The sequence below is a fragment of the Indicator indicator genome, unplaced genomic scaffold, assembly GCF_027791375.1.
Source record: "Indicator indicator isolate 239-I01 unplaced genomic scaffold, UM_Iind_1.1 iindUn_scaffold_76, whole genome shotgun sequence".
Classification (NCBI taxonomy): Eukaryota; Metazoa; Chordata; class Aves; order Piciformes; family Indicatoridae; genus Indicator; species Indicator indicator.
The window spans coordinates 183249-210619 of record NW_026539202.1 but is presented as its reverse complement, the minus strand read 5'-3'; the positions used below and the strand labels follow the sequence as shown (position 1 = coordinate 210619).

The window sequence follows — 27371 nt, the reverse complement described above, 5'->3', positions numbered from 1 at the left end:
CGTGTAGTTCCAGAAGCTGGGCCCCAGAGTTCCTGTGAGGAGCTGGATGGCTACAGTACAGAGCACAGACTCCGTAACATCAAATCTGAGTGTGAGGGAAAAGAAACATTTCACAAGGTCGTCCTCAGCGCCCCAGCGCGGCACAGCTGGCGGCAGGGGAACCCTCCGGGCACCGTGCAGCCGGCAGCAGGGGAACCCTCTGGGCGCAGTGCAGCTGGCGGCAGGGGAACCCTCCGGGCACGGCACAGCTGGCGGCAGGGGAACCCTCCGGGCACCGTGCAGCCGGCGGCAGGGGAACCCTCTGGGCGCAGTGCAGCCGGCGGCAGGGGAACCCTCCGGGCACCATGCAGCCGGCAGCAGGGGAACCCTCCGGGCACGGCACAGCTGGCGGCAGGGGAACCCTCCGGGCACCGTGCAGCCGGCAGCAGGGGAACCCTCCGGGCACGGCACAGCTGGCGGCAGGGGAACCCTCTGGGCGCAGTGCAGCTGGCGGCAGGGGAACCCTCCGGGCACGGCACAGCTGGCGGCAGGGGAACCCTCCGGGCACCATGCAGCCGGCAGCAGGGGAACCCTCCGGGCACGGCACAGCTGGCGGCAGGGGAACCCTCTGGGCACGGCGCAGCTGGCGGCAGGGGAACCCTCCGGGCACGGCACAGCTGGTGGCAGGGGAACCCTCCGGGCACCATGCAGCCGGCAGCAGGGGAACCCTCCGGGCACGGCACAGCTGGCGGCAGGGGAACCCTCTGGGCACGGCGCAGCTGGCGGCAGGGGAACCCTCCGGGCATGGCACAGCCGGCGGCAGGGGAACCCTCTGGGCATGGCACAGCTGGTGGCAGGGGAACCCTCCGGGCACAGTGCAGCCGGCGGCAGGGGAACCCTCTGGGCATGGCACAGCTGGCGGCAGGGGAACCCTCTGGGCATGGCACAGCTGGCGGCAGGGGAACCCTCTGGGCACGGCACAGCTGGCGGCAGGGGAACCCTCCGGGCATGGCACAGCCGGCGGCAGGGGAACCCTCTGGGCATGGCACAGCTGGCGGCAGGGGAACCCTCCGGGCACGGTGGAGGGGCTGAGCTGCCCTGGCAGCTGCAGGGCTGCACCTTGCAACCCTTCCACACCTCTTGAACAGAAAGTCGGAGAACGGAAATGAATTACCAGTGGATGCAGAAAGGAGAAGAATCACAGAATCAAGCAGGTTGGAAAAGACCTTCAAGATCATCCAGTCCAACCTATCAGCCAACACCTTCTAATCAACTAAGCCATGGCACTGAGTGCTTCATCCAGGTTTATTTTAAACACCTCCAGGGAGGGTGACTCCACCACCTCCCTGGGCAGCACATTCCAATGGCCAATCTCTCTTTCTTCCTAACATCCAGCCCAAACCTCCCCTGGTGCAGCTTGAGACTCTCCTCCTGTCACTGCTTCCCTGGAAGAAGAGACCAACCCCCACCTGCCTACAGCCTCCCTTCAGTTGTAGACAACAATAAGGTCACCCCTCAGCCTCCTCTTCTCCAGGCTAAACAACCCCAGCTGTGGTGGGTTGGAAAATTCCCCCACACACACACACCCCAACATTAACTTTGCCAGACCAGCTCAGTCTGGAAGCAAATGGAGGCTGTATTTATAGGCAAAACTCCAGTCTGCAATGGAATGCAATGAATAGGTACAAATGCACAGGATTTACAATACTTACAGGGATTTACAATGGACAAGCAGCACCAGGACCCCCCTCTGGCCAAAAGACCAGGGGAGCTGTAACAGTTTCTCCCTCCCTGCCTCCCCCTTACACCCCTGTACACGAGGGACAAGAGAGAGAAGCAGAGAGCTTAGACTTAGCCAAAGCAAAGCCTGTTAGCACCTCCCTGAGCAAAGAAGCAGAGAGGAGAAATTGTTTTGGGAACCAAATCCTATGGGAGATATCCATCCACTGAAATTGTTTAGAACAATCAATAGTTTCCTTTTTACACCCAATAGTGATTTCTTCACAGTTGACTACTTTCTGCTCAAGATCTGTGAAAAATTTTAAAGGCATAGCCTGAAACTACCACAGAAAAGAAGGATAAGTTCTACACAATCCCACTGGATAGATGTGCCATTGAGTGCCCCCTCAGCAGGTTTGCTGATGACACCAAGCTGTGTGGTGCAGCAGACAGGCTGGAGGGAAAGGATCCATCCAGAGGGACCTGGACAGGTGCAGAGCTGGGCACAAGCCAACCTCAGGAGGTTCAACAAGACCAAGGGCAAGGTCCTGCAGCTGGGGCAGGGCAATCCCAAGCACAAATCCAGGCTGGGCAGGGACTGGCTGGAGAGCAGCCCTGAGGAGAGGGACTTGGGAGTGCTGGGGGAGGAGAAGCTCAGCAGGAGCCAGCAGTGAGCACTTGCAGCCCAGAGAGCCAAGCAGAGCCTGGGCTGCAGCAGCAGAAGTGTGGCCAGCAGGGCCAGGGAGGGGATTCTCCCCCTCTGCTCCACTCTGCTGAGACCACTCCTGGAGCTCTGTGTGCAGTGCTGGAGCCTCTGTTACAAGAGGGCTATGGACATGCTGGAAGGTGTCCAGAGAAGGGCCATGAGGAGGAGCAGAGGGCTGGAGCTGCTCTGCTGTGAGGACAGACTGAAAGAGTTGGGGTTGTGCAGTCTGGAGAAGAGAAGGCTCCAGGGAGACCTTCTTGTGACCTTCCAGGATCTGAAAGGGGCTACAGGAAAGCTGGGGAGGGACTTTTGAGGCTATCAGGGAGTGATAGGACTGGGGGGAATGGAATAAAGCTGGAAGTGGGGAGATTCAGATTGGACATGAGGAAGAAGTTCTTCCCCATGAGGGTGGTGAGAGCCTGGAATGGGTTGTCCAGGGAGGTGGTTGAGGCTCCATCCCTGAAGGTGTTTGCAGCCAGGCTGGATGAGGCTCTGGGCAGCCTGATCCAGTGTGAGGTGTCCCTGGCCATGGCAGGGGGGTTGGAACTGGCTGAGCCTTGTGGTCCCTTCCAACCCTGACTGATTCTATCATGAGGCAGAACGCTCAGCTCTGTAAGCTAACTTTCTCTTTTCACTACCTGCTTCTGCTGGCTCTTTGCTGCCCTGGGCTGCATTGCTTTGCTGTGGCTAAGGCTTACAAAATAACTCTTCTTTTCTCTTGTCCCTTGTGTATAGGGGGAGTAGAGGGAAAGGGGCAGGGAGTGGGAAGCTATTAACTCCCCTGGTTTTGGCCAGGGTGGGGTTCTTGTGCTGTTTATCAATTGTAAATACCTGTAAAGAGTGTAAATGTTGTATATTTTGTACCTATTCATTGCATTTCATCATAGATTGTAGTTCTGCTCATGAACACAGCTTCATTTGCTTTCCAACTGAGCTGCTGTGGCAATTTAATGTTGGGGGGAGGGGGAAATTTTCAACCCACCACAACTCCTGACAAGTGCTGCTGAGGTGATTTGAAGGAGGAGGGCAGAGGAAGCAAATTAAACCACAGAAGGAGGCTTAATGAATTACCAAAACTGTTGTAACCCACCCAGCAACTCACACCTTCAAAACTCAATTCAGACCTTCTGCTGTAGAGGGTTTTCCAGCAGCACTCCAACAGAAGGTCAAACACAACCAGCAGCATGAGGAAATGGAATTACATTCCTCACTGCAGGTCACAGCAAATAAAATTCAGCATCAAACCCAGCCCAGGGCCTCTCATCTCCCTCACCCAGGCTCATACCTCCAAATGACACTGAACACACAAATAGGTTGCCCAGGGTGGTTGTGGATGCCCCCTCCCTGGAGGTTCATAGAGGGGTTTGTGAGCAGCAGTGATCACAGATTCATGGATGGGCTGGGTTGGAAGGGACCTTGAAGATCATCCAATTCCAAGCCCCTGCCATGGGCAGGGGCACCTCCTACCTGCCCAGCTTGCTCAAGGCCTCATCCAACCTGGCCTTGAACACCTCCACAACAACAGAATCACAGAATGGTAGGAGGTGAAGGGGACCTCTGGAGCTCATCCAGTCCAACCCCCTGCCAGAGCAGGATCACCCAGGGCAGGTCACACAGCAACACATCCACATGGGTTTGGAAGGTCTCCAGAGAAGGACACTCCACAACCTCCCTGGGCAACCTGTTCCAGTGTCTCACCACCCTCCCTGTAAGGCATTCCCCCCCAATATCCAGTGTATTTTTATAGGTGATCAGATAGAACTTAAATTGAGCCATCTAGGCAAAAACCCATGGATTAAAATGCAGCAAGAAGAGCTGCAGCCAGCCCAGGGCCTGTTTACTGCAGAGCTTATCAAAGCATGCCTGGCACAGGAGCACCCAGCCTGCCACCCTGTCCCAGGCCAACTGATTAGGAAAGGGACATCAGGGAAGCAAAGTTCACCCTGGGAGAGCTCAAGCAGTGCAGTGGCAACGTGCAGGCCTTGTCTGATAAGAGGTGCTCTGCTTTACAGCCCCAGCTCCATTATCACAGCAGCTCACTCGAAAAGGGAACATCTGGGGGCTTTGGGGAACCTGGGGTGGGGAAGTCACAAACTCCACAGCTCACTGGGGTGCTTGTGGACAGCTGCAGTGTCTTTGCCTTCTTTCTGCCCTCAGTGATTCTGCACTTCAGGCATGGATTCATGTTTTAAACATTACCCAGGAAGGCTAAAGAGGGGGCATTGACCTCGGCATGTGCTTGACTCAGTGACTCTGGTATGCTGCCTGCTCTGCTGGCTTCTCCTGGCATCTGCTGAGAGCCCTGAGCCAATTACCACACAATTGATTAGTCATGCATCCAGAATATGCTCTTGTCAGGGCTAATTCAGTCAGTTTATTCCGTGGGTGACTCTTAAAAGGTCCTGTTTGACTCACCAAGCCACCAGCCTTCAGAAGAGCCACTGCTGAACTACCTTACAGAGCTCCCAGGCAGCTGCACTCAATCCTTGCCCTGATCAGAACGGTGGAAACCAAACAGATGGAATGCAAAGATGAGAGATTGCCTCAGAAGGTTGTTCTTGCTTCACAGGAACCACAGAGCTACACTGGAGATGGCTCTGAAATCAACCCAGTCACCACCACTACAGCTGAGCTTCTCTCTGACATTGTGTGACCATCCTCCTCCTCCCCCTGCCCACACAGAATTCCTTCAGAGAGTCAAAGATTGCACAGGTTGGAAGGGACCCTCCAAGGTCATCTTGTCCAACCCCCCTGCAGTCAGCAGGGACATCTCCAACTAGATCAGGCTGCCCAGGGCCACACTGAGTTTGACCTTGAATGCCTCCAGGAATGGGGCACCAACCACATCCCTGAGCAGCCTGTTCCAGTGTCTCACCAGCCTCACTGTGCAGAACTTCCTCCAACCCTGCTCCAGTTTCAAACCACTGTCCCTTGGTCTGGCACTCCAAGCCCATCTTCAAAGTCCCTCCCCAGCTCTCCTGGAGCCCCTACAGGTACTGGAAGGCTGCTCTGAGGTCTCCCTGGAGCCTTCTCTTCTCCAGCCTGTCTGATCATCTTGGTGGCCTCCTCTGGACCCTCTCCATCAGCTCCATCTCTCTCTTGTGTTGGGGGTGAACAGAGGTGGATGCAGTGCTCGAGGTAGATCTCAGCAGAGCAGAGGGGCAGAATCCCACTCTGCTTTTGACACAGTCCCAGCCCTGTGTGGCAAACCACAGCAGAAAAGAAAACCACTCTTGCTTCATCAGGAACCAGGAGTTTTGAGGCTGGGAACCCAAGGGGCTCCGTCTCCAACTGACTACTCTGTGTAGCAACACTGCTCTGAGGAATGGGGACTGCTCCATCTGCTCAGCCCTGGCTGCTCAGCCTGCAGGAGGGATTACTGAGGCTGGGCAATGAACTGAAGGTGAGCCTGGGACAAAGGGTTGTGTTCCTAAGAGAAGCACTGCAGCAAGAGAAGAATGTTCATCATCACAGCCCCAGAGAGGAACAGGGGTTAGAAATCCAAAAGCTGACTTTGAAAGGTTACTGCAGAGCAGAATCTTAACTCCCCCCAGTCCAACATTTTCATGGGGATGGAAGGAAGGTAACAGCATGAACTGAGCAGGGGCAGGGAGGGGATTCTGCCCTTCTGCTGTGCTCTGCTGAGACCTCCCCTGCAGTGCTCTGCAGTACTCAGCACAGACAGGGACCTGTTGGAGCAGGGCCAGAGAAGGCCACAGCAGTGCTGGCAGGGCTGGAAGGGCTCTGCTGGGAGGCCAGGCTGAGAGAGTTGGGGTTGTGCAGCCTGGGGAGGAGAAGGCTCCAGGAAGACCTTCTGGTGGCCTTGCAGTGCTCCAAGGGACCTGGAAGAAAGCTGGGGACAGTTTTGAGCAGGGTCTGTTGTGACAGGACAAGGGGTGAGGGTTTGGAACTCAAAGAGGCAGATTGAGAGTGGAGAGAAGGGAGAAATGTTTGACCCTGAGGGTAGGGAGAGCCTGTCTCAGGCTGCCCAGAGAGGTGAGAGCTGCCCCATGGCTGGCACCATTGCAGGTCAGGTTGTTTGGGGCTGTGAGCAACCTGCTCTGGTTGGGGCTGTCCCTGGGGACTGCAGGGGGTGGGACTGGAGGAGCTTTAAGATCTCTTCCCACCCAAAGCAGCCTGGGCCTCTAAGATAACACAAACTGTACTGAAGAAAGCAATGAGAACATGAACTGAACCCATTTGCAGCTACAGGAAATTCATGTTTGGGTACAAATAAGGTTAAAAAAGAGCCAGCAGCTTCTCTCCTTTCCCTGTTCTGAGACATTTATGATGCCACAAGATTTTATTTTTCCCTTTGGCTGCAGGTCAGAAGGCAGTCACATGCCTCACCTCCACCTTGAGGCTCAGCATTGCACTGACCTGCAGGAACCTCTTTCAAGGGGAAAAGACAAAGCAGCAGCAGCTCTGCCCCCAGCCACTTGGGGCCTGGTTTAAAACAGTGTCAAGGGACTTGGGAGAGGGAGAAGAAGAAGAGGAGGAGGAAGAGGAGGACGGTGGTGTGGCAAATCCCTCTGCCCATTGACGTCAGCCCTCAGCAGTCTCAGCTGGAGGTGTTAATGCTGGGGCAAGGATCTGCTGTGTCCCTCTGTGACGCAGACCAAGTGCCACAGAGGTGCTGGCAGGTGGCAGCGAGGCCTGAGGCACGCAGCAGAAGGCACATTGTGAGCAGGAAACTTAACACCTACCCCAGCCAAGCTCCAACACCTACTGCTGCAAGTGTGCAGCAAGCATTTCCCCTCTACCCCCAACACCAACAGACTCTGCTGAGCTTCAAACTCCCCTCTGCGAGCAGCCCAAGGTGAGAAAGGGCTTGAAGAGGTGTTGGAAAAACTCTGGAGATGGAAAGTTTTAAGAGGTGCAGTCATAGAGGTCACTGCCTTATCTCCTACCATAATCCAGAGATCCTGAAGCTGTTCCCAGAAACTCAATGTGCTAAGCTTTGACTTGGAAGGTTTCCATCTCCCCGTTTGAGACTAGAGCAGGGGAGATGGAGGTTGGACACGAGGAAGAAGTTCTTCACTAAGAGGGGGAGGAGACACCAGAACAGGATGCCCAGGGAGGTAGTGGATGCCTCATCCCTGGAAGTGTTTAAGAGCAGGCTGGATGAGGCCTTGAGCACCCAGGGCTGGTGGGAGGTGTCCCTGCTCATGGCAGGGAGTTAGAACTGGATGATCTTTAAGGTCCCTTCCAACCCAAAACATATCATGGTTCCATGATTTTGTTATTTGGTGTGAACTGTCTAGGCAGGACAACAGCCTAACTGCTTTGCTGCTGCCTAAAGAGCACTGTAGTGATTCAGTTAAAGACTCAGAGAATCACTGAATTGTTTGGGTTGGAAAAGGCCTCCAAGATCAACCACTAAACCAGGGCCCCAAGTGCCATGGCCACACCTTGCTTGGACACCTCCAGCCATGGGGACTCCACCACCTCCCTGGGCAGCCTCTTCCAATCCCTCAACACTCCTCCAGCAAAGAATTATTTCCTCCTCTCCAACCTAACCCTCCCCTGGTGCAATTTCAGGACATTTCCTCTCCTTCCATCACCTGAGAGTAGGGAGCAGAGCCCAACCCCCACCTGGCTCCAGCCTCCTCTCAGGGAGCTGTAGAGAGCAATGAGGTCTCCCTCAGCCTCCTCTTCTCCAGCCTCAACACCCCCAGCTCCCTCAGCAGCTCCTCCCCAGCCCTCTTCTCCAGACCCTTCCCCAGCTCTGTTGCCCTTCTCTGCCCCTGCTCCAGCCTCTCAGTGTCCTTCTTGGAGTGAGGAGCCCAAAACTGAACCCAGGACTCAAGCTGTGGCCTCAGCAGTGCCCAGCAGAGGAACAATCCCTGCCCTGCTCCTGCTCATTTACCAATCTCTCCCTCCAGGGCCAGCACTGGTAAGAGGCCTCAGAGGGTTAACCAAAGGATCCTTCTGCTCTTCCTAAGCCAAGTGGACCCCTGTTTGTGTACAACTGCTGCAGTGTCACTGAGCAAGAATGTTCCCCCAGCTCTCCAGCATTCCTCAACAGCAGCTGGTTTGTGCACAGCCTGGATTCTTCTGCTTCCTCAGGGGACCAGCATCCAAACACTGCAGCAACACTGAACCTTGCAGTGACGTGGAGGCTGGGAGGAACTGAACCTTCAGAGAGTGCATTGGATTGAATTCATCCTGTCCAACCCCCCTGCAGGCAGCAGGGACACCTCCAACTAGAGCAGGCTGCCCAGGGCCACAGCAAGTTCAACCTTGAATGTCTCCAGGGATGGAGCCTCAACCAGGCAACCTGTTCCAGTGTCTCACCACCTTTCTTGTGCAGAACTTCCTCCTGATGTCCAGCCTAAATCTGCCCTGCTCCAGTTTCAAACCGTTGTCCCTCATCTTGCCACTCCCAGCCCTTGTCCAAAGTCCCTCCCCAGCTCTCCTGGAGCCCCTCAGGTACTGGAAGGCTGCTCTGAGGTCTCCCTGGAGTCTTCTCCAGGCTGAACAGCCCCAGCTCTCCCAGGCTGTCCCCAAGGGGGCTGGGACAAGATGAGCTTTGAGGGTCCCTTCCAACCCAATGTAGTCTGTGACTCTTTGGATCTAGCAGAACCAGAGCTACTCATCCCAACTGGGCTACTGCTAACAGCAAATTCCTTCCAGGGCTAGGGTTCCACACTCCCTGATGCTTCTGGTTTCTGCAGCATGTTCCACAGACATGTGGAAGTCATAGAATCAGAGAATTGTCAGGGTTGGAAGGGACCTCAAGGCTCAGCCAGTTCCAAACCCCCTGCCATGGGCAGGGACACCTCACACCACAGCAGGTTGCTCACAGCCACCTCCAGCCTGGCTGCAAACACCTCCAGGGATGAGGCTTCCACCACCTCCCTGGGCAACCTCTGCCAGGCTCTCACCACCCTCATGGGGAAGAACTTCTTCCTAACATCCAATCTCAATCTCCCCACTTCTAGTTTTGCTCCATCCCCCCAAGTCCTCTCTCTCCCTGACACCCTCAAAAGTCCCTCCCCAGCTTTCTTGTAGCCCCCTTCAGATACTGGAAGGCCACAAGAAGGTCTCCTGGGAGCCTTTTCTTCTCACTGGGCTTTGGCAGTCTGATTTCTGTGATATGCAGAAGAAAAAAAGAAAAAAAAAAAAAATCAGAGCTGCCCCAGCTGGGACATAGCTGCACCCACACAGCACTGAGCCCAAACCCAAGCCCATGCTGTGCTGCAGCAAGTGCAGAGCAAGCAGTATCAGTGCTGCCAAACACCAGAGGAGAACGAAGTCTGTGGACTGCTTCAATACTGAAGGCTCTCCTGCTCCTCCTCGAGGAGCCCTTTCCCAGGTGGGAGAGTTGCTTTCCAACCAGACTCCTGCACAGGACTGCCCACCCCGAGCCCTGCTGCCCTTGCCCCGCTGATGGTCCTGCAGCGACTCCTGCAGCCAGCCCAGCCTGCTCTGAGACAGTTCCTGCTTCCTCCCCACAACTCTGGAGCAATGCTGACCTCTAGCTACTCCTGTGAGCTATTCACCCACCTCAAGCTGCTCTTCAAAAGGCTCCACCAGCTGCCAAGACCTAATAAAATTATATCAAGTATATCATTTAAAGATAGAAACAGACCACAGGGACTCTATAAGCTAAACTTATATGCCCAGAGGTCAACCATGGCTTGGGCTGCACCAAAAGCAGTGTGGCCAGCAGCACAGGGAGGGGATTCTGCCCCAGTGCTCTCTGCTCAGACCCCACCTGCAGCACTGCCTCCAGAGCTGGGGTCCCCAGCACATGGAGGACCTGGGGCTGCAGAAGGTCCAGAGGAGGCCACCAAGATGATCAGAGGCTGGAGAACCTCCCCTGTGGGGACAGGCTGGGAGAGTTGGGGCTGTTCAGCCTGGAGAAGAGAAGGCTCCAGGGGGACCTTAGAGCAACCTTGCAGTACATGAAGGGCTGCAGGAGAGCTGGGGAGGGACTTTGGCCAAGGGCTGGGAGTGCCAGGATGGAGGACAATGGCTTTGAGCTGGGAGAGGGGAGATGGAGAGTGGAGAGGAGGAAGAAATTGTTGAGAGTGAGGGTGGGGAGAGACTGGCACAGGTTGCCCAGGGAGGCTGTGGCTGTCTCCTGCCTGGAGGTGTTCAGGGTCAGGCTGGATGAGGCCTTGAGCAAGCTGGGCTGGGGGGAGGTGTCCCTGCAGGGGGTTGGAGCTGGATGATCTTGCAGGCCCATTCCAACCCAAACCATTCTATGACCCTTCCACACTCCTAGGGCAGCACAGGGCAGCTCCCTGCAGCTGTCAGTGGGATGAAAAAGCAGCAGCACAGTTGATGAGTTTCTAATTGGGGACAATGAAACAAAGTTCTCCTGCTCCAGCTGTGAGGAGGAGGAGCAGGAATGTGGCAGGAGGGATCCCATCTCCACCTCCCTTGGGATGAACACTGCTGTTGTGCAGGCAGAGCCTGACCCATGGGCACTCTGCAAAGCTTCAGGGGCTTGTCAAGGCTGGCACAGGGACAGCATCTAGCAGGCAGGCACACTGCTGTGCATCAGACCCCTGGTCTGACACTAACTGAGCTGTTTTTTCAGTTCTCTGCCTTCTGCAGTGACCCACGGCTGTTATGGATGGAACTGCTCAGGCCTGAGCCCTGTGTGAGGTGTGAAACATTAATCCCTCCTTCAGCACTCTGCTGCTCTTCTGAGCTGCTTCCAATTTGTCTCTTGGAATCACAGATGTGTTTTGATTGGAAAAGAGTTTTCAGCTCATCCAAGTCCAACCATTCCCTAACTCTGCCAAGGCTGTTGCTAAATCCTGACCCTCAGCACCATATCTCTGCAGCTTTTAAACACCTCTAGGGATGGGGATTCAACCACCACCCTGGGCAGCCTGGGCCAGCCTTCAGGAATCCTTTCAAGGAAGAACTTTCTTTTCATGGCCAACCTAAACCTCCCCTGGGGCAATTTGAGCCCATTCCTTCTTGTCCTATCACTTGTCCCTAGGGAGCAGAGCCCAACCCCCACCTGGCTCCAGCCTCCTCTCAGGAGCTGCAGAGAGCAATGAGGTCTCCCTCAGCCTCCTCTTCTCCAGGCTGCACACCCCCAGCTCCCTCAGCTGCTCCTCCCCAGCCCTCTTCTCCAGACCCTTCCCCAGCTTTCTTGCCCTCCTCTGGACCTGCTCCAGCCTCTCAATGTCCTTCTTGGAGTGAGCTGCTCTCTGATGAGATGCAATCTCCTGGACACAATCTCCTCACACAAACACAAGCTGTGATGCTCAGTTGGGTGCCCTTTCCTGCTTCCCTGGAATGGGGGCAGGTCAGGAATGCTGCCACAGCTCCTGAAGCAGCAGGAGTCACAGGACAAGGGGCAGTGACCTTGAACTCTAACACTGGGGGCCCCTGAAGACTGCAGAGGGCTGTGGGCACATCCAAACCCAGTCCTAGGGACACAGACAGCCCTACAAGAAGCAGGGGAAGGAAGCTAGAGAAGAGCTTTATTGGCTAAAATGCCTGGAAATGAGGAGTGGTGGTTCTAGAGGGTGGCCAAGATGTGCCAGGGCAGCTTCACCCCAGACTGGCACTGAAGAACACGAGAGTCTCTCAGGGATGGTAACAAGTGTGGGGAGCCAAGAGAAGAGAAGAGAAGGCTCCAGAGAGACCTCAGAGCAGCCTTCCAGGACCTGAAGGGGCTCCAGGAGAGTTGGGGAGGGACTATGGACAAGGGCTGGGAGTGCCAGGACGAGGGACAATGGCTTTGAGGTGGGAGAGGGGAGAGTGAGAGTAGAGAGGAGGAAAATATTGTTGAGAGTGAGGGTGGGGAGAGACTGGAACAGGTTACCCAGGGAGGTCCTGGATGCTCCCTCCTTGGAGGTACTCAAGGCCAGGCTGGATGAGGCCTTGAGCAAGCTGGGCTGGTGGGAGGTGTCCCTGCCCATGGCAGGGGTTGCCACTGGCTGATCTTTGAGGTCCCTTCCAACCCAACCCATTCTGTCAGTCTATGCTCACTGCTGCTCACAGCCCCCTGTGTGTATTTTGGACATGCTCACTACACAGGACAGCAGAGAGGGCAAGGCCACTGTGCACTAAGAGCTCCTTCCACCAGCTGTCTGTAGCTCCACTTTCTGAGCACTCAGAACACCTAAGCCTGTGCACTCTGGTGCCTTGGAAAGGGCAGACAAAGCACAGCCTTGAGCTGGATGAGTGCTGAAATGAAAGCTGCAGGAAAAACAAACCACTGAGAATCAGCTCAGTGCATAAATCACCTCAGAGCTTCAGCCATCAAGTCCATGTCAGCTCTTGGCAGTCTAATTAACCTTGTCCCATGGGGCAACCAAACAAATGTGTTTAATCCCCAGTGCTGGCTGTCACCTGAAATCATGGCACAGACACTTGTGTGCCTTCTGCCTTCTCTACATTAGCTACATATTGATGGAGCCTCAAATCCTCAAGCTGTAAAACCAGGCAGAATCACAGAACCATGGAATTGTTTGGTTTGGAAAAGACTTTTAAGAGCCCAACCATTCTCTAACTCTGCCAAGGCTGGGGCTAAACCCTGGCCCTCAGCACCTCATCTCTGAAGCTTTTAAACACCTCTAGGGATGGGGATTCAGCCATCTCCCTGGGCAGCCTGTGCCAGGCTTTGAGAACCCTTTCAGTGAAGATTTTTTTTTTCCAATGCCCAACCTAAACCTCCCCTGGTGGAACTTGAGGCCATTCCCTCTCATCCTGTCACATTTTACTGGGGAGAAGAGCCCAACCCCCACCTGGCTCCAGTATCCTCTCAGGGACTTGTAGAGAGCCAGAAAATGTCCTTTCAGCCTCCTCTTCTGATTAAACACCCCCAGCTCCCTCAGCTGCTCCTCCCCAGCCCTGTTCTCCAGACCCTTCCCCATCTCTGTTGCCCTTCTCTGGCCCAACTCCAGCCTCTCAATGTCCTTCCTGGAGTGAGGACTCCAAACTCCATACAAAATTCAAGGTGTGGCCTCACCAGTGCCCAGTCCAGGAAGCAAAAAGCAGCAGCTGCTACAAAATGCTGCCTCCAAAACACAGAGACTCCTCAGAACAGCAAAAAGCAGAAGTCCCAGGGAATTCCAGGAGTAGGAGACATTTGCCTGGATCACCACAGCAATGTGCTGGGTTTGATACCTGCATCTCTGAAGTCAAGCACATGCCAGGGTCGAGGGGTTTGTCTTCTTTGATCAGTAAGAGGAAAACTTTAGTTATCAGGGCCCTATGAAGTTCAAAGTGAGCTAAAAACATTCAGTATTGAGACTTCCAGCGTGGAAGTGAGAACTAAAACAGCACAAGGTTGGACCAAATGCCTCACTTGAAAGATTAAAGAGCAGAGAATTGATTTGAGACTCTTTTGCCTGCTTTGGGGCAGCCAAAATGAGAGCAGGGCTGCAGATCTTTTAGTTCCTCCAGCAGACTTTGGAATCTGCTCTGTCACATTTTGGAGGAGAAACTGAAGGTCCTCAGGAGCATCTGCATCAGAATTCTGTCACTAGGAGGCAAGAGGCTGCTCTCTGTGCTGTTTTAGCAGTGTTTGGCTATCTCTAGCTCAATAACTGGGTATAAAATGTACAGCAGCCTGGAGCATGGGCTCCAAATTCCACACAAAGTAAGGACAAATTTGAGAGCTTTCCAGGTGGCAAAGTCATTCTGCAGAACATTCACTGGAAATACCTTTGTTAGATTGCAAGATCTCTGAATGGAAAAAAAAAAAAAAAAAAAGAGAACAAATATTTCCACATCTCCCACAGCTCACCAAGTCCTTCTTGGTTCATCTCCCCACCAACCCCACCCTCACCCAGCAGGAACCAACATTGCAGCTGCTGAATTTTCTTGCTGTTGCAATTTTAATCCCCTTGTAGAGAGAAGCAGGCTCTAGACTAACCAAAAGGGATTCAAAAGCTGAAATTGTGGGCACACAGCAGCAATTAATATATTCATTACATTATAAACAATCATTTTCCTTCTCAGAGTTATGGTTGATAGTGAGGATTAACTACACAGCAGCAATTAATATATTCTTACATTATAGACAATCATTTTCCTTCTCAGAGTTATGGTTGATAGTGAGGATTAACTACACAGCAGCAATTAATATATTCTTACATTATAGACAATCATTTTCCTTCTCAGAGTTATGGTTGATAGTGAGGATTAACTACACAGCAGCAATTAATATATTCTTACATTATAGACAATCATTTTCCTTCTCAGAGTTATGGTTGATAGTGAGGATTAACTACACAGCAGCAATTAATATATTCTTACATTATAGACAATCATTTTCCTTCTCAGAGTTATGGTTGATAGTGAGGATTAACTACACAGCATCACCATCAAGCAAGATCCTGAGCCAGACAGATAAAGGAATACCAAAGGCAGACTGCCACCATCTAACAGAAGCACTCCTGGCCAGCAAACATCAAATCCTTCCCCTTATTAATTGAGCTTCCTTCTCCTTGTTTGTTTAGGCTTTAAACCCCATCAGAAGCTCCTAATTAACTCCCATGACAAAAGGATTTTTTACCCCTCCTAAACCAAGCTTTGTCACCTTGCCCACTAATTGCACATCCAGCAGCTGCCACAAGCTCTGGGTCTAGATGACTAAAACCAATTCACTCCAGCTCTAGATGAACACAACCAATTCACTCCAGCTCTAAGGACCTGAGTGCCACCCACAAAGCACAGCTAGGGAGCAGGGAAGCAGCTGACTCTCAGGTTTGGTTTTCCAGCCCCAGGTACTCACATGCCGAAGCGCAGCGTTCCCGAGACGTAGGTCTGCCAGTGAGCGCAGTAAAACATGAAGGTTCCAGCAAAACAACAAAAGAACATCCAGTCAGGGTTGGTTCCCAGCTGCACAGCAACACAAGTTCCCAAAACCACAAAGACTGCAGGAGAAAATCAGTCACATAGTGAAAAAAAAAAGATCCGAGAGTGTGCAGGCATCAAGACCCTTCCCCGAAATCAAGCTAAAGCCATCAGAGAATCATAAACTGGAAGGGGTTGGGGAGGGACCCTCAGAGATCCTCCAGTCCAACCCCCTGCCAGAGCAGGGGCACCCAGGGCAGGTCATGCAGGAACACATCCAGGTGGGGCTTGAAAGTCTCCAGAGGAGACTCCACCACCTCTCTGGGCAGCCTGCTCCAAGGATCCAGCACCCTCGCACCAAAGGTTCTCCTCACGCTGAGGTGGAACCTCCTGGGTTCCAGCTTGTGTCCACTGCCTCTTGTCCTGTCACAGGGTATCACTGAACAGAGCCTGGCCCCTTCCTGACCCCCACCCCTCAGATATTTATAGACATTGATAAGATTCCCTCTCAGTCTTCTCCAAGGTAAACAGCCCCAGGGCTTTCAGCCTCTCCTCCTCAGACAGATGTTCCAGGCCCTTCAGCATCCTCATAGCCTCCACTGGACTCTCTCCAGCAGCTCCCTGTCTCTCTTGAGCTGGGGATCCCAAACCTGCACACAATATTCCAGATGTGGCCTAACTAGGGCAGAGTAGAGGGGGAGGAGAACTTCCCTTGACATGCTGGACACCCATAGAAGGAGAGACAGCAGAAAGATGTGTCCTGAGGTGGTTTATGTCAGACAGAAGAGGTCAACACTTCCACTTGCAAAGAGCAGAAAATGTGTTGAGGGCTTCTTAGTCTCCTACATTTTTATTCAGCTTAATGGGATTAGACATGAAGGGATTGCAGTGATTTATGCAGTCACAGCCTGTGGCCACTTTGAGCTTTTCCTCATGGATCTAACCTTTGTGGACTTTTTTTTTTTTTTTGTCCCCATCCTGGTTTTGTTGGGACAGAACCACAGGGCAAAGACAGGCTGCAGGCCTTCAGCAGTTTGGAGTCAGGCAGGAGTTGGCCAAAGGTATATCCCAGCCCAGAAACATCACACTCAGGATCAAGGGGGAAGCTTGCTGAGGATAAGGGAGCAGCCTCCTGCTTGGGCTCCTCCTGCTGAGGGCTGCCTGCCTGCTCAGTGCCAGCTGGGCCTTTACTGGGCTGGGCACAACTTTATCTACTTGGGATTGACACTGGGAACAGGTTTGGCTCTGGCATGAAATCCATTTCACTCTGAGGACCTTCTCTCCCTTTCCTGCCCCTCTTCTCTGTTGGGGAGGGAGCATCACTGCTGGAGTTTAGGCTAAGCAGAGACACCCCCCTGTGTATTCAGAATTTTTATTATGCCATTAAGAGATCCCAAAGTCAGGACTGAGATAGCTTCTGTGCCTTCCCCTCCACCCTTTAAATACACAGCACTCAATTTAATCCAGAAGAGCTTTAGAATTGCAGTTAATTAACCAAAAATCAACCCAAAGCATCTGACTTGTTGTTTGGCAACAGGGTTAAACTTCAGGCTGAACTCTGCCTACCCAGGACCTGATGTTACTGAGAGAGTCACAGAATGGGTTGGGTTGAAAGGGACCTTAAAGATCACAGGGGTTGGAAGATACCTCAAAAGATCATCTAGTCAAAGAATCATAGAATTGTTAGGGGTTGGAAGGGACCTCGAGGTTCATCCAGTCCCAACCCCCCTGCCATGCCCAGGGACACCTCACACCACAGCAGGTTGCTCACAGCCACGTCCAGCCTGGCTGCAAACACCTCCAGGGATGAGGCTTCCACCACCTCCCTGGGCAACCTGTGCCAGGCTCTCACCACCCTCATGGTGAAAATAGTCTCATCCCTCTGCCAGAGCAGGATCACCTGGAGTAGGGCAAAGATCATCTAGCTCCAATCTTAGGGACCTAGGAACACCTTCCACCAGCCCAGGTTGCTCAAAGCCTCATCCAACCTGGACTTAAACAGCTCCAGGGAGGGGTCAGCAGATTAGAATCTTGCTGATTCTAATCTCTAACCCAGACTTTCATGGCCCCACTGTTCAGGTTTCACACCTGGCTTGCATTCCTTCTGTCTAGATTCAGTCTAAAATAAGATAAAAAAGCATTTTGACAGCTTCTTACTGCAGACTTCAAGAGCCAAGTCTCTGCCAGAGCAGCTACAGAACACTGCTGGCTCAGGCTGAATTAGTCACATGCTTCATTTGTTTTTCAGTGGAACACAAGGGAAGACATTCAGCTGCTCAAGAGCACTGGCTGTGGAAAGAAGGTTGACAGAAAAGCTCTACGTTTAGCTACAGCAGTTCTCCTCCTCCTCAGAGAAACACTGCCCTGTGTTCCAGACCAGATCCTTGAAATAAGACTCATTAATCCTCATATTTCAGCTAAAAAAAAAAAAAAAAAATCACAGAATGATTTGGGTTGGAAAGGGCCTGAGAGATCCTCTATTCCAAACCCCCTGCCATGGACAGGCACACCTCCCACCAGCCCAGCTTGCTCAGGGCTTCATCCAGCCTGGCTTTGAACACCCCCAAGGGAGGAGGCAGTCACAGCCTCCCTGGGCAACCTGTGCCAGAGTCTCACCATCCTGAAGAATTTCCTCAGCTCCACTCTAACCCTGCTCTGCCTCAGCTTCAAACCATTGTCCCTTGTCCTGTCTCCAGACACCCTCAGGAAAAGTCTCTCTGCAGCCTTCCTGCAGGATCCCTTCAGGTCCTGGCAGGCAGCTCTAAGGTCCCCCTGGAGCCTTCTCTCCAGGCTGAACACCCCCAGCTCCCCCAGCCTGGCCTCAAGCAGAGCTGCTCCAGCCCTTGGATCATCTTTGTGACCTCCTCTGGACTCTCTCCAGCAGCTCTGTGTCCTTCTTGTGCTGGGGACACCAGAACTGGAGGCAGGATTGGAGGTGAGGTCTCAGCAGAGAGGCAGAATCCCCTCTCCTGCCCTGCTGCCCACACTCCTCTGCCTGCAGCCCAGCACCCAGCTGCCTGCTGAGCTCCATGAGGGCACTGCTGGCTCCTGGGGAGCTGCTCAGCACCCTGCACCCCCAAGGCTTCTTCTTCAGAGCTGTTCTCAACCCCCTCTGCACCCAGCCTGGATTTGTGCCCCCAAAATGACAATACCTGTAGAAAGTGAGTCACAGCCATGATCAAAGAGCTCTCCTAAGGGGGAGCTGCTGTTTGTCCTTCTTGCTTGTTTTCCATCTATGGCATCCAGAGACTGGTAGATGAAAAGGCCACATGCACAGGCAATGTATGCCCAGGGAGGTGCCTACAAGAGAAAGATCAAGGAGAGGAAAAGATGTTACAAACCTGAAAGGAAAGGGCTGAAGGTGACCACCTCAAACCCTCCTGCAGGAGCTCTTCATTTGCACATTGCCTCAGTGCATGCCTGGACCCATCAGCAGCTGTTCTGTAGGGCCAGGCAGAGCTGGTTCTGGTGTGACAGCTAAATAACAGTGACTGAGCTGCTCAGATGAACAGCACTGCACTGGGCACCTGAAAATATGACAGCACTTCATCTGCAGGGTGGTGCACAGTGATCAAAGAATGGTTTGGGTTCCAATAAACAGATGCTGGGAGCTGCCCTGTGCTGTTCTACAACAGCTGGAATGATCATAGAATGGTTTGATATGGGAGGGATTTAAAAATCATCCAGTGCCAACCCCCCTGCCATGGGCAGGGACACCTCCCACCAGCCCAGCTTGCTCAGGGTCTCATCCAGCCTGACCTTCAACACTTCCAGGCAGGGGACATCCACAGCCTCCCTGGGCAACCTGTGCCAGTCTCTCCCCACCCTCACTGCCAAGAATTTCTTCCTCATCTCCAGTCTCAGTCTCCCCTCTTCCAGCTCATAGCCATTGTCCCTCATCCTGACACTCCATGCCTTAGCAAAAAGTTTCTCTCCAGCTCTCCTGTACCCCCTTCAGGTACTGAAATGCCACAGGAAGTTATTCCCAAAGTCTTCTCTGGGCTGCACAACCCCAACTCTCTCAGCCTGGCCTCCCAGCAGAGCCCTTCCAGCCCTGCCAGCATTGCTGTGGCCTCCTCTGGCCCTGCTCCAGCAGCTCCCTGTCTGTGCTGAGGGCTCCAGAGCTGCCCCAGCACTGCAGGGGAGGTCTCAGCAGAGCACAGCAGAGGGGCAGAATCCCCTCCCTGCCCCTGCTGCCCACACTGCTGGGGATCAGCCCAGGCCAGGCTGGGGCTGGGCTGGCAGCTCTCAGTGCCAGCTCCTGTCCAGCTCTGCACCCCCAAGTCCTTCTCCACAGGGCTGCTCCCCAGCCCTTCATCCCCAGCCTGGATTGATGCTGGGGCTTGCTCCAAGCCAGTTGCAGGAGCTTGCACTTGGCCTGGTTGAACCTCATGAGGCTCACACACATTCCCATTTCTGCAGCCTGGCCCAGCTCCCTCTGGATGGATCCCCTCCCTCCAGCACCACACAGCTTGGTGTCATCCACAGTCCTGCTGCGGGAGCCTCAATCTCATTGTCCATGGCCACCAAGAAAGACATGAATGAAACAGCACCACCAGCCCCTGAGGAACACCACTTCTCACTGGGCTCCACTCAGACATCTCTACCTTGTTTCTAGTTCCAGCAGGAGTGTCTGAGTTTAGAAACTCAGCAATGTTCTCAGCCCCCAAAACCTGCAACTGAGTCACAAACACTGAGCTCATCTTCCCCAGACCTCACCCAGGTGTCATGGACAGGAACAGTGCCAAGGACAGGCTGCAGTGGCACTTGAGAACCACCTCACTGCAGAGTGCTCAGACCTCTGGAGCTCAGCAGGGCCTCAGAAGGTTGTTCTTGCTTCACAGGAACCCCAGAGCTACACTGGAGATGGCTCTGAAATCAGCCCAGTCACCACCACTACAGCTGAGCTACCATAGCTTCCCTCTCACGGTGTATAACCATCTCCTTCCTCCCCCCTCCTCCTTCTCCTCCCCACACAGAACTCCTTCAGAGAGTCACAGACTGCACTGGGTTGGAAGGGACCCTCCAAGGTCATCTTGTCCAACCCCCCTGCAGGCAGCAGGGACACCTCCAGCTCAATCAGATAGCTTAGGGCCACAGCAAGTTTGACCTTGAATGTCTCCAGGCACAGGGCCTCATCCTCATCCCCATCCCTGAGCAGCCTGTTCCAGAGTCTCACCACCCTCATTGTGCAGAACTTCCTCCTGATCTCCAACCTAAAGCTGCCCTGCTCCAGTTTCAAACCATTGCCCCTTGCCCTATCACTACAAGTCCTTGTAAGCAGTCCCTCCACAGCCTTCCTGGAGCCCTGCAGTACTGGAAGGCTGCTCTAGGGTCTCCCTGAAGCCTCTTCTCCAGGCTGAACAGCCCCAGCTCTTTCAGCCTGTCCTCCCAGGAGAGGTTCTCCAGTCCTCTGATCACCACCAGCCAAGCAGCAGCTTTGCCAGTTCCATGGTACTGACCACTCACATCCTGCACAGCAATTCTTTTTCCTCTCTCCAGAAGCCCAAACAGTGCCAGCCTTGTGACACCAGAGACTACAGTCCAGCTCCTTTCCACTAGCTGAACCATAAACCACAAAGGCCACAAAAGCCAGAGGGCTGCCATTAGCCCCTCTCAGGTTACACATTAATTTATCTGCTATGATTGGACCTTTTGCTGCCTTCCCATCTGACACACTTCATGAAGTGAGCATTTATCAGCAGCTTTCGTTTACAGACCACGCCAGGAAGGTCCAAACTCAGCCAAGTAGCTTAATCAAAGCTGACTCTCCTCTCATAAAGCTCTGGAGTACAGCTTGGGCTACCCAGCCATGACTCACAGCAGCTTAAATCTCTTTCTTCCTACAGCTTGCATTGTTCCTGCTACTGTAGTTTACCCAAACATTTCATTCTGCCTCAGAAGCAGGCACCAGGCTCTGGTTTTAGCAGCACACCAAATCAAACCAGCTCTGGAAGGCTCAACACAGGAAGGACAAGGGCCTGATGGAGCAGGTCCAGAGGAGGCCACAAAGAGGATCAGAGGGCTGGAGAACCTCCCCTATGGGGGCAGGCTGGGAGGGTTGGGGCTGTTCAGCCTGCAGAAGAGAAGGCTCCAGGGAGACCTCAGACCAGCCTGCCAGGATATGAAGGGGCTACAAGAAGGCTGCAGAGGGACTGTTCTCAAAGGCCTGCAGGGATAAGACAAGGGGCAATGGTTTGAAATGAGAGCAGAGCAGATTGGGATTGGATGTGAGGAACAAGTTCTGCACCAGGAGGCTGCTGGAACACTGCAACAGGTTGCCCAGGGAGGTGGTTGAGGTCCATCCCTGGAGATACTCAAGGTCAGGCTCAACATGATTCTGAGCAACCTGATCCAGTGGAGGATGTCCCTGCTGACTGCAGGGAGGGTTGGACTAAAAAGATGACCTTTGGAGGTCCCTCCCAACTCAAAGCATTCTGTGATTCTCTCATTACCAGGGTGGGTGTCTCATGGCATCACAGAATGATTTGGGTTGGGAGGGACCTTCAAGATCATCCAAGTTCCAACCCCCTGCCATGGACTGGAACATCTCCCACCAGCCCAGCTTGCTCAAGGCCTCATCCAACCTGGCCTTAAACACCTCCAAGGAGGGGGCATCTATGTTCTTTGGACCTGCATAAGATTTCACAGCTCCCTCTCAATCAAATCATTTTTCCTCTTTTTTATTCCCCCCCCCCCCCCCCCCCCAAAACCTCCTCCATTCCATCAGGCAGCACTCTGCTGGCTGAGGTCCCCATTAGCAGGCAACAGAGTTCCTTGTGTCTCAGTTTTTGAAGCTGTTCAGCAGCAACCACATCCCCTTGGCCACACCTTTCCTGAACAGGAAGAAACAAGTCGCCTTTGAAAGGAGCTGAACCAAGACTGAGCTACCAGGAAGCAAATTTACATCTGAAAGCAAAACTGCTTTCAGGGAGAGAAGAAAAAAAAAAAAAAAAAAAGCTATTTCTGGAATTTCCAAGCCCCATTTTCTTCACCAGAGAACTTCCCAACACGGAAAAAGCAGGAGCTCACAGCTCCACCACTGAAATGGCACCTCCCTGTGCCATATGGGAAAGCAGAGCAGCTGAAGCCACCTCAGCAGAAAGTTCTTTTGCAGCTGAAGTGAGGAGACATCTCCCTCCCTCTGCAGCTCTCAGGCTGTTAAACACCCCACAGGCTTTGAATGCAGAGAGCTGCAGCGAGCAGGAGGATTTTCTGAGGCTCTTGGCACAGCTCAGTGCAGACTTCAGAAGTTTAACCAGCAACCCAAACACCTCTGCTCTCTGGGGGTTACTTTGTGCTCTGGTTCAGTGGGCTGCAGGAGCTGCTGGAACAGAGACAGGTTGAAGTCTCAGCCCCCAGCTAACACTGCTGTGGGGGCAAGGGAAAAGTTAAAAGCAAGTCCCGCAACGATGCCAGCAGCTGGAAAAGGAAGGGGCTGCTCCAAGTGCTCACTGCTCAGATTCACAGAATCACAGAAACATTCAGGTTGGAAAAGAGCCTCAGGATCACCAAGTCCAACCCAGAGCCCTACTCTGCAAGGGTCACCTCTGATCCATCTCCCCAAGCACCACATCCAAACCACCTTTAAACACATCCAGGCTTGGTGACTCCACCACGTCCCTGGGCAGCTCATTCCAATCCCTGACCATTGTTTCCCTAAAAAATTTTTTCCTAATGTCCAGTCTCAACCTACCCAGTCACAGCTTGAGGCCATTCCCTCTTGTTCTATCACTAATGACCTGTGAGAAGAGAGCAGCAACATTGACTTCTTAGCTTGCACCTGCCAAATTCCACCAGTTATTGTGAAACTCTTTCATCAGATTTCTACAAGAGACAAACATCTCTGAACTAATCAAACATGGAGCAAGGACCTTATGTTCCATGTGCCAACCTCTGTGGAGGTGTCAGAGCCTGGGTGGAAACAAATTCATAGAAGCATGGAATTGTTTGGGTTGGAAAAGACCTCTAAGCTCATCCAGTCCAGCATCAACCCAACCCCACCATGACCACCAAACCCCAAGTGCCATGGCCACACCTTGCTTGGACACCTCCAGCCATGGGGGCTCCACCACCTCCCTGGGCAGCCTCTTCCAATCCATGAACACTCCTCCAGCAAAGAAATTTTTCCTCCTCTCCAACCTAACCCTCCCCTGGCACAATGTCAGGCCATTGCCTCTCCTTCTATCACTGAGACTGGGGAGAAGATCCCAAGCCCCACCTGGCTCCAGCCTCCTCTCAGGGAGCTGTCTGTGATTGTGCCCAAAGCATGTCCCCAACCCCAGCTGGCAGAGTTGGTTGCAAAGCAGTTCAGGTATCTTAAAAGGCAGAACTCAGACATTCTGCAGCTAGCCAATACTTAAAGATATTTTCTGTACCAAACAGTTCCCTTGCTCAGTGCACACAGATAAAATCCAACATCCAAGTGACAGAACTTTCCCAGTGCACAAAAATGAAAGTCTTCAAGTGCCCTGTGAGTTAACTCAGAGAGAAAAGGCTTTGAAACCAGCAACTTCAAACACCTCACAAAGACTTCTGTGCCCCTGACACCATGAATTCCAGGACACCAGCAATCACAGGACACTGTGTGCCCCTGACACCAGGAACTCCAGGACATTCAGGCAGGTCTGCTGAGGACAGGGCAGTGCACTCAGAACAAAGACTAAAACTGACTTTTATCCAACCTTCTCACAGCACTCTGCTCAGGAGGACAACTGTGTTCCCCCAGCACATCACACACTGTACCCAAGACCCTGCTCTGTGCTGCCAGGGCCCACATGGGATGAAGAAAGGTTCTCTAATCCTAAGAGATGGCTTTAGTCACAGCAACGCAGAGCAAGGAGCCTCTCTGGAGCTCAACCCTTTGCCTGAGCTCAACTTTTCAGTGTTGCAACTCTAGCTGGGCTCACACAGCCTCAGCTTGCTGCCAATGGAGTCACCTTGTGCCTCTTGTTGTGTGGTAAGACTCTAGATCAGAAAGCTAAAGGTGACTAACCCCACAAGCAGAGAAAATAAACAAGCAAAACCCCTGGAGCTAGCTGCAAATCCTCTTAACTGTCTGCACTCAAGCCCTGGGGAGGTTCCTGCAGCAGGTCCATCACAGCCTGATTTGGAACTAGGCCTTGTTTGATAGCATCACAGAACCACAGAATTGTTTGGGTTGGAAAAGACCTCCAGGATTGAGTCCAACATCAACCCAACACCACCATGGCATCAAACCATGGCCACACCTTGCTTGGACACCTCCAGCCATGGGGACTCCACCACCTCCCTGGGCAGCCTCTTCCAATCCCTGACCACTCCTCCAGCAAAGAAGTTTTCTCTTCATCTTCAACCTAACCCTCCCCTGGCACAATTTCAGGCCTGTTCCTCTTGTCCACCTTCACCAAAGCTCCACTCAGCCAGCAGTGTGCTCACCCCACAATCTGCATGCCCTTGCTCCCATGCACCTTGCAGGTGATCCCAGAGGCAAACACATTGCAAAGACTGAGAGAAATCAGCTTAAATGTAAGAAATCAGCAATAGCCTTAGAGCTGCCTTCCAGTACCTGAAGGGATTCTACAGGAAGGCTGCAGAGGGACTTTTCATGAAGAGACAGGACAAAGGGGAATGGTTTGAAGCTGAGGGAGAGCAGGGTTAGAGTGGAGCTGAGGAAGTTCTTCAGTATGAGGGTGGTGAGACACTGGAACAGGCTGCCCAGGGAGGTTGTGGATGTTCCCTCCCTGGAGGTGTTCAAGGCCAGGCTGGATGAGGCCTTGAGCAGCTCAGCCTAGTTGAGAGGTTTCCCTGCCCATGGTAGGAAGGTTGGAGTAGAAGATCTCTGAGGTCCCTTCCAAATTAAGCCATTCTGTGATTCTATGAAAACTGCAGGCTGGTCTCCCCAAAGATAAGCACCCACCAGAAATCAGCACCAGCTGCTACAGGCCGAGAGTAACCACAAAGCAAGGGAGCCAGAAGCTCACAACTTACCTGCTCTGTAGCTGTAGGGCAGTAATATACTAATAGCAGAGTTGTAAATATATTTATTAACAGTCCAATGATGGTGATCAGATTGGGGGCAATCCAGGCTGGAACTCTTCCAACTAACCATTCCCAGTAACCTTGCATGAGAGGCTCAAGCAGGGAGCGTCCAGCACTCTGGTACTTGTGCTCTTCTAACCGTTTCAGCTGGTGCTTTGAGAGGGGAGGTGTAGGCAACTGAACCAGCTTGCTCAGCACACACCCAGCAGCAGCAGGACCGTGACCACAGCCTGCCACGGACTCCAGGTGGGACTCCCCACATCGCCTCTTGATGCTCCGGTGCCCACTCATGGATCGGGAGGCCTCAGAACTCTTATTTGGCAGGGAGCAGCTATTCCGGAGAACCATAAGACCCTGCAAGGCAAAGGGGGAGACACAGAATCAGAGAATCAGTCAGGGTTGGAAGGGACCACAAGGATCAGCCAGGTCCAACCCCCCTGCCATGGCCAGGGACACCTCACACTGGATCAGGCTGCCCAGAGCCTCATCCAGCCTGGCTGCAAACACCTCCAGGGATGGAGCCTCAACCACCTCCCTGGACAACCCATTCCAGGCTCTCACCACTCTCATGGGGGAGAGCTTCTTCCTCACTGAATCTCCCCACTTCCAGCTTTATTCCATTCCCCCCAGTCCTGTCACTACCTGATAGCCTAAAAAGTCCTTCCCCAGCTTTCTTGTAAGCCCCCTTCAGATATTGAAAGGCCACAAGAAGGTCACCTCAGAGCCTTCTCTTCTCCAGACTGAAGGTGAGAGAGCACAACTGAAGTCTCAAGATAACCAAAGTTTCTAGGTGCTGCTCTGAGCAGCCTTTCCTTTACTAGCAGTGAAGGGAGAAGGCTGAGTCAAAAGCAGTGTGGCCAGCAGCACAGGGAGGGGATTCTGCCCTCTGCTCTGCTCTGCTCAGACCCCACCTGCAGCACTGCCTCCAGTTCTGGGGCCTCCAGCACAAGAAGGACCTGGAGCTGCTGGAGAAGGGCCAGAGGAGGCCACAAAGATGATCAGAGGATGGAGAACCTCCCCTGTGGGGACAGGTTGGGAGAGTTGGGGCTGTTCAGCCTGGAGAAGAGAAGGCTCCAGGGAGACCTCAGAGCAGCCTTGCAGTAGCTGAAGGGCTCCAGGAGAGCTGAGGAGGAACAAGGGCTTGGACTGCCAGGAAGAGGGACAATGGCTTTGAGCTGGGAGAGGGGAGATTGAGACTGGAGATGAGGAACAAATTGTTTCTAGTGAGGGTGAGGAGACACTGGAACAGGTTGCCCAGGGAGGCTGTGGCTGTCCCCTCCCTGGAGGTGTTGAAGGCCAGGCTGGGCTGGTGGGAGGTGTCCCTGCCCATGGCAGGGGGTTGGAACTGGATGATATTGAAGGTTTTTTTTTCAACCCAGACCATTCTATAACTCTGATTTCACAGGAGCTCTCCCTTGCAAAAGAAAGTTATTGAGAGAATTGCCGAGGGGAAGACCAAACCCAAGCATTCTCCATGCGGTTATAAAAATGGTTAAGGCTCATCTGTTTGCTTCCCTTGCTGCATCTGAAGCAAATATCCTGCAGCCATCAGCCTGAATTTCAGCAGCAGCAGAAACTTACACCACATCAGTGACTTATGTTACAGACCAAGGCACAGGCAGTACCCTGGCATCTCTCATGGGAGAGTTAGCTGTACCTAACAGGCAGACACCACTTCAGCTTCTCAACTGCTGGCACTAAAACCAGTGCAAACACAGAGCAGACTTAAGTTCAATTGGTTTGGAGCAGCTTTGTCTCTTTGGTGATGATGAACAACCACCTAAAGGCAGTTAAAAGCATTTTTATGAGCTCACTGTTCCTTATTTCACTTTTCCTGTGTTATTTCTTCTCCAAATTTACCCCAGTTCAGGTGAAAGCTCATTTCTAGTCAACTCCTAAGATATTCAGAAGCCAAAGAGCTTTAGCTGGGTAAACACAGCCTACAGACAGCAGTTGTGAAAAGAAAACACAGGGTCAGGAACAGCTTCTCCAGGGCAAACAAGGACCCTCACCATGGGCCTCTCTCCCTTGAAGGCAGATGACCAGAAACACAAAACTTTCCACACCAGCCAGAAGAGAAGCAGCAGAGAAAGGAGACTGAAAATCAAAGTTTGTTACTTATCTACAAGAAAAAGAGGGGGGAAATAAAATAGTTGTGAAGTCTAGCAAG

The 27371-nt window shown here is 52.9% G+C and overlaps 1 protein-coding gene across 1 annotated transcript; it reads right to left on the bottom strand.

Annotated features, from left to right (window-relative positions):
• Positions 1–25507, bottom strand: CEPT1 (choline/ethanolamine phosphotransferase 1; the record flags this gene model as incomplete). The annotated part of the gene is made up of 4 exons (XM_054398669.1): positions 25151–25507; positions 18334–18481; positions 15120–15261; positions 1–85 (listed from the first exon to the last, which is right to left on the bottom strand). Coding segments are annotated over exons 1-4 (717 nt in total), but the record flags the coding sequence as incomplete, so codon positions are not given.
• Positions 25508–27371: the final 1864 nt, after the last annotated feature.